Here is a 6941-nt window from a genome sequence, read left to right as displayed (position 1 = left end):
TATATATATTACACACACATAACTAAAAATATATTACATGCATACAACATATTACAATTATTTCAAAAGATTGTGTTGGTAGATAGGTTTATATCTCTCCATATATTTATATATACCCACAAGGACCAACCTCATGCTGCATCAGTGCAGCAAACTTCACGTGCAGGTGAGCTGAAAACCAGTAGGTGGGCTGCAGGTGGTCTAGAAGCTCTGCAGCAGCAGGGCTGCCCAAGGTACTGCTCTCCACTTCCTGTCTGAGGAACTTCTTCTGGCGGAGAAGCTGGTTTGTGTTGCCGTAGTGATAAATGCCTCGTGGCCAATCGTGTGTCATGAAGATGTCTATAGGCATCTTGATCTGGAGGAGTTAGGTTAGATATTATACATGGACAGCAAAATATTATTTCCATCTTTTTATTAATTAAACTGTAAATTATATTTTGATTCCCGTTTTCTCTAGATGCATATAAACTATATATTTTTTTTAATTCTAAAATGACTGGATTTAAAGATGTCACAAAGATTTACCTGTTTAAGTTTGAAGACATCAATGTTCCTTATGTGGTACACGCTGCGCAAGGTTTCTGGGTTGTATGGCGGGAACTCAAAGTGTCCTGAAATTGCATAAAAAAGTTCAGAAATGTCATATTTGGCTCTTATAACACAACTGATTTGGAATTGTTAAAACTTACCTTTCTTGTAATCGTAGGATTTGAATATTCCTGAAAGACCGCCAATCCGTACACCTTTAAAGCGTACAACGCCAGCATAACCTGAGGAATGAGGAACAACAAATCCATTGAGAACTGCTATTTAAGCCAAGTGCTATTAAGAAAACCATAAAAAAACTGATCATACAACATTAGAACACAGATTTTGTACAACTCTTATTAATCTTATTACATATTAAAGGAGACATCGGATGCCCATTTTCCACAAGTTGGTATGATTCTTTAGGGTCTTCATGAAATGTCTGCAACATACTTTAGTCCAAATTCCGCAGTGGTCATGTAAGGGTACATTCACACGGGGCGTCAGCGTTAACGCTTCTCATTTACTTTGAATGGGTGACGTCATGCATTGCCGAACTGAATTTTGGGTCCGTCGGCGTCACGTCACTGGCGTTGCTTGCAGCAGAAGTTGAAAATTTCTCAACTTTTAAAGCGCCAACGGAGGCGTCAGCCAATCAGATCGCCTTATGCAAACAGCCTAGCTCAGCCGCTAACCAATTGCGGTCCAATGTAATTGGCTGTTGTTACTATGACGATCGCGTCAGCACCAAGCTTCAGACACGCCCTCCGTCAGGCATTGACGCTGACGCCCCGTGTGAATGTACCGTAAAACAACACCCTTTTTACCTTGTCAAAAACAGCTCTGTTCACAGTGACCCATTTCGGTTCATGTCTCTTTAAATGCTAATGAGCTCTGCTCACCCCGAGGCGGATTTTCCAAAAACTTAGTTGAATGAACATGAGCACTGTCTGCATGTTTAAAAATCAAAATGCGATGTAGGTGTTTTTATATGAATGTATCTTTGAAGGGGACCATCTGTCTTCAGAAAAGCTTCGATGTCATTTTCATTTCATCTTTCCTATAAAGTCTGGTAAAGTAGCGTTTATGAGCAGAGCGCTGCATTGTTTACAGACATTACAGCCAGAAACTGCTATTTCTGCCTCTCCAAAAGCGCCTCCCGCTGGCAGAGAATGAATTTGCATTTTCAATCAGCCCGTCAGCTGTTTTCGGTCAGACCAATGCGGAAATCCACTGAAGTTTTTACACAGCAAACATGCAGAGCAGTTGTAAATGTGAATCGGTATATATATATATATATATATATATATTTCCCCCGGGGGAAGTACCGCCACACACAGAGGCGATTTGCAAATAATCATAAAAATATAAAGTGTTACTTCTTCAGGATGTGCAGCTGAATCACAAACAGCAGGTACTGGTGCATCCTTGAGTTTTCACTTTTTAGCAAAACCTGCCTTGAATTGTCAAGACATTGTTCAGAAAGCAGTCTGGAGTAAAATGATTTGCGCAGACATAATGAATTTAGGTGTATTCGGTGGCGCATTACCATCAAAAACAAAACTAATCCACTGCGTCCTCGGTGGCTCTTATATTCACTTTTACATCCAGCTACAAAACACCTGCAGACAGTGTAGAACTGGCTGAGGGCGGAAATATCATAGATATACATATCTATGGGAAATATGCTAATACGGGACAGTCCGTCAGCGGTTGTAGGCGGGGCCTGAGCAGTATGACGTCATACTGCTCAGAAAATCAAAACGGCTTGATAATTGAGACTGTTCAGGTTTTTGGGGGATTAAAAAAAGTAGTGAATGGATTTTTATCATTGTAGGGTGTTTGTGTCCACACACTGCTAAGACACATTATATGCAAACACCATGTAAAAGTGAATTTCGCATCCGAGGTCCCCTTTAAAGTAATAAAGTTTGCATGTGCGAGTTTGAGCCAAAGATCTCACCCAGGTAATAGATGTTGGGGGCCACCCATCCTCCGTATGGAAGCTCCTGCAGGTGGTTTGATGCCTCATGGTTTCCGCCAATGAAAATTGTCAGGACAGGAGCCTTTTTCTCACGAGAGTAGTACCTTGAGAAAACCGATTGACATGAGAAACGATGATCGACCAATACCAACGCAATGTTTATTTAAAATTCACTCAAATATATTTGACTTCAAATAATTCTCAAATAAATATGCAATCACTGTGTATAGTCTGTCTCTGTAGTACAATAAATTACTCTCATTCAGATATTTAATTAGATAACGTTATCTGTCTACTGAATAATACCAGGTGTTTCCTTACTTGTAGAAAGTTTGCATGTGTCTGTATTTGGCAGGCACCGCCATGCACTTCATGTCTCCTTCATTTCTGACAGCCTGGAAGTCTCCGCAGCAAAGCAGCAGATCCACCTTCACATCTTCTTTATTCTCCAGGTAACTGATGCTCTCATAGATCTTATCCAGCTCTCCATGACAACAGCCTTCTACTGCCACCTTCATCCTTGTATCTCTAATTCACAGCCTTACACTCAAAGACGACAAATCGCGTTACCCATCGCACAGAAGGTCAAACCTTTACATCTTTGACATAATTCTTTCAATAGCCGTTTTGCCTCTCTGCACTCACTCACATGCTACTCTGCACATGCGCAGAACGGTCATGTGACCAGTGCACGAAATCCATTTTTATTCTTCATCCGCACTTTGCGTAATTTATATGAGTTCTTCATTTAATAATAATAATAGTAATCTTTGATCAGCATTCGGTGTGTACGTTAATAGTATATGGAATGTATATAATTTATAATGAAACAGCGATGCAAAATTTAGCAGGATTTTGTTTGTATAAGAATGAACTAAAATAACTTACAGAACTGACCAAATGTCTGTTTGCACCTTTTTGTATGTAATACTCACAATTTTCTACTGTTAAATGCCTCGTTTTTACTTTTTCATTTCTTTGTATTATTATTCATAGCAATACATTTTTTGTTGTATTGAATTTGGCAAATAATGAAGAAGAATCAAAGAACTCTGAATTTGAAACTGACGTCACGTGGTGCATGTTATTTTTCTTAGCGATATTCGGGGAGGACCAATCAAATCCCTTATGATTAATAAACAAACGATTTCTCCAATCACTTAAAAAGAATGCTGCATCGGATGATAATTTTTATGTCAAGGTACCAAAATGTGAAATTCGTTAATGGGAAAAAACATATGATTTTTTGGTGCGCAAATGTCAGCTGTAAGATGCGTCTCTTTTTTTCTCAATTTTTTAAATTTAAAAATAAGTAATATATAATAAATAATATGTGAGTAATGAGCAATAGTTATTACTGTTTTAAATTATACATTGCTTTTTAATTTTACATTTAATTTAATTAATTGATTTAAAAAACAAAAACAAATATAAGCAAATAATCATAATTAAATAGGGATTAGGTGGTGAGGAAAGTGCTGCTCTGCATGTTCTGCTGAATCAAGCTTGTGGAGAAAGTGCTGCTGTAAATACTCCGCTAGCTGAGCTGTGTTTGTGTGGAAAGTGCCGCTGTGAATGTTCCGCTGAGTGAATGATGGCGTGCCTGCTGGAGGCCCCATTACGCGTCAGCGTGTTATCTGTGAGTCTCTTTGATAATACCCATTAAAACCTCACATTTTCACTTCAGGATCACTCAGATATACATTAGACACATTAGATAGAATTTAGCGATTGATCTTAAATTAAGCGATGTGGTTTTTGATGACTGGCTGTGTGTTTATTCGGCTAACAATTCTGGATGTGCTCAGAGCTGTCAAATCAAAGTTGTATTCAGTTTCCAGACTATATTTAGAGCTGGGGCTCCAAAAACAAAATCAAACCTGCTTGATATTGTCTGATGAAGCGGTTAAATGATGATCTGATGGGCTAATGTGGTGGTAACGCCCCCCTTTTGACAGCCCTGTAGTTCTGTCCTGTGTGTTTTGACACATGTTGATCTGCTTTCACTGTGGTGGAGCCCAGGTGCAGTGATGCTGTCAGATGATGTTGTATACTCTGATGGTATAGCATGTTACTGGATTATTACCAATCTCATCTGTCCCGGTATTCACGTAGTACTTTAAATGGTAGTATAGAAGAAAAAAAAACATTAACATGATGCTTTTTTTTGTAGGGGACATCATTCAGAATTTAGCCTTCATGTTCGGTTAAAGATAATTAACCGAACATGAAGGCTAAATTCTAAATTCTGATCCTTCACATACTTTGAATGTGATCCTCTGATCTAATCAACCCAGTAGAGTGATATTGTTAAAGCTTTAACCCTTTGTTGTATGATAAGCTCTTTTCAGAAAAGTTCATTTTTATCACATATATTAACACTGTTTCTGTCTAAAGTCAATTTATCACATTTATTTCAAAGAGGTTTCTGAGACTTTTTTTCTGAGACTATCATCTTAACACTGTTTCTGTCTAAAGTCAATTTATCACATTTATTTCAAAGAGGTTTCTGAGACTCTTTTTTTCTGAGACTATCATTTTTTAATCGGTACGAAATTTTGTTTAGTTCCGTTGTTTGTAAAATTGTGATACGCTGTCTTAAAATGAATTAAGTATTAATTATGTGTTTTGAACTGTAAAAGGGTCTTGAAAGTCTTTTAGATCCCAAACAGAACATGAGGACTAAGATGTAAGGATGTTGTGATTGTGCTATTTTTTTATTTAAAAAATATATAATATATAGTACATATGCTTGTCTATAAGCTTATATCTGTTAGTATATTAATTGCACCATAGTGAGAATAACCTATGATACAAGACTAGTTTAGCACTGGATTCCATAGAGATCTTATTTCAGTATGTCAAATAAATGTTAATTAGTCATGTTGCAAGAATTTCAACTTGATTCTTTTTCCATGTAATGATGTCTAAACTGACCGCTGAATAATTATTTAGGGCTGGGTAATCATAGAGACATGTAATACTGTAATTTAAAAATTATCCCAAATTATTCAAATACCTTGTTTAAGTCTGTTAGAAACTCATTTGTGCCAGAACAGGTTAGGTTGGTACAGCGAAACACCATTATGTTACATTATGTTATGAAATTGTAGAGTACATGTGTGGATGTGATGTTTTATAGCATAAAGTGACATTTATAGCAGTGCCAACTGATTGCATATATGCCTTGGTATGTTTGGGGTGACCGTCATTCCCACTTTTCTCTGGCCTGAAATTGCCACCTCTGCCTGTGCAAGTGAGCTGCAGTGTTTGAGGAGATGGGAAATCTCCTTCTAGAGACTTCCACCAACAGCTGGCAACTGTAAGGGTAAACAGACCAAAGTATTGTGAGTGACCCTGTGAGCCAAGGAGGCTATGGGGCAAGACTGAGGGTGTTGTGATGCCTCAGATGAGATGAGTTTGCTGAATCATCTTTGTGCTGTCATTTGTCACTATGCAGGAAGTCACAGCCACGAGTCGCCACTATGTTGACCGGCTTTTTGACCCCGACCCACAGAACGTGCTGCAGGGAGTCATGTGAGTAAACAACCATGTGTCCTTCCTTGTGTGTGAGCGCTCTGCTCTGTGTTATAGTTCACCATGCTCACTTTTCTGAGTGCTAAAGATTAGGCTGTCACCATAGGAGGTTTAATCCTTAGCATATGTGCGTTATTTATTTTTTGTTTGTTTGTTTCATGTAAGACGCTGTGAGGTGCTGTACTTGGCCTATGTGAGTGTATCTGTGTTTATGTGAGTGTATCTGGGTAGCTGCGGCTCAGGTCTCTTCATCTTTATTTTTAACTCAGCGCTTCAGCTCTGGTTACTGTTAGCTTGATGTTTCCCGACTGCCACAGCCATACTTTTCCACAGATGCAGATCCTCCATCAGATCAGGCATCAACTAACACATTAAAGGGGTCATATGATGCTATTTTAAAGATCATTATTTTGTGTATTTGGTGTAACAGAATATGTTAACATGCTGTAATGTTGAAAAAACACATTATTTTTCAAATACTGTACATTATTGTAGGTCCTCTAGCCCCGCCTCTCTCAAACGCGTCGTTTTCAACAAAGCCCCCTCCTTTGACAAGCACAGTCTGCTCTGATTGGCCAGCTGACCCAGTGCATTGTGATTGGCCGAACACCACAAGCACGCGTCGGAAATGTAACGCCCCTTACCATAATCGCAGCTTCAGCTTTCAAAGTAAATATCAAGGCAGTTAATAATGTCGTTAGTTTTACCATCAGTTCAAGCCCGAAAGGGCAACAGAGTCACGTGACAGACACAGTGATGATGCAGTACACAGGTAAGACAGCTGACGTGCTATGATTTCTGACAGGCAGTTCACTCTCCTGTGATGTGACCCTGTTCCCCTCACACACACACACACACACATGACGCGTTACTCTGCGCTGCGCAAAACTCC

General features: G+C 38.8%; 2 protein-coding genes across 2 annotated transcripts in view; one reads left to right on the top strand and one right to left on the bottom strand.

The window, feature by feature from the left end:
* Positions 1–3199, bottom strand: part of dbr1 (debranching RNA lariats 1) — a 5620-nt gene extending 2421 nt beyond the window's left edge. The window contains exons 1-5 of the mRNA XM_016499556.1: positions 2834–3199; positions 2492–2616; positions 690–770; positions 526–611; positions 131–355 (exon numbers count right to left, since the gene is read on the bottom strand). Of these exons, the coding sequence (XP_016355042.1) occupies positions 131–355; positions 526–611; positions 690–770; positions 2492–2616; positions 2834–3030 (714 nt within the window). The 5' untranslated portion in view covers positions 3031–3199. The remainder of the gene's footprint in view (positions 1–130; positions 356–525; positions 612–689; positions 771–2491; positions 2617–2833) is intronic.
* Positions 3200–4071: 872 nt separating this feature from the next.
* The window catches only part of LOC107698522 (armadillo repeat-containing protein 8-like), a 16063-nt gene continuing 13193 nt past the window's right edge, over positions 4072–6941 (top strand). The window contains exons 1-3 of the mRNA XM_016499543.1: positions 4072–4151; positions 5973–6049; positions 6281–6291. Of these exons, the coding sequence (XP_016355029.1) occupies positions 4104–4151; positions 5973–6049; positions 6281–6291 (136 nt within the window). The 5' untranslated portion in view covers positions 4072–4103. The remainder of the gene's footprint in view (positions 4152–5972; positions 6050–6280; positions 6292–6941) is intronic.

This window comes from Sinocyclocheilus anshuiensis, unplaced genomic scaffold (assembly GCF_001515605.1).
Source record: "Sinocyclocheilus anshuiensis isolate Anshui unplaced genomic scaffold, SAMN03320099.WGS_v1.1 scaffold138, whole genome shotgun sequence".
NCBI lineage: Eukaryota > Metazoa > Chordata > Actinopteri > Cypriniformes > Cyprinidae > Sinocyclocheilus > Sinocyclocheilus anshuiensis.
Note: the sequence above shows the minus strand (reverse complement) of the source record. Positions and strands in the feature narration are given on the sequence as shown.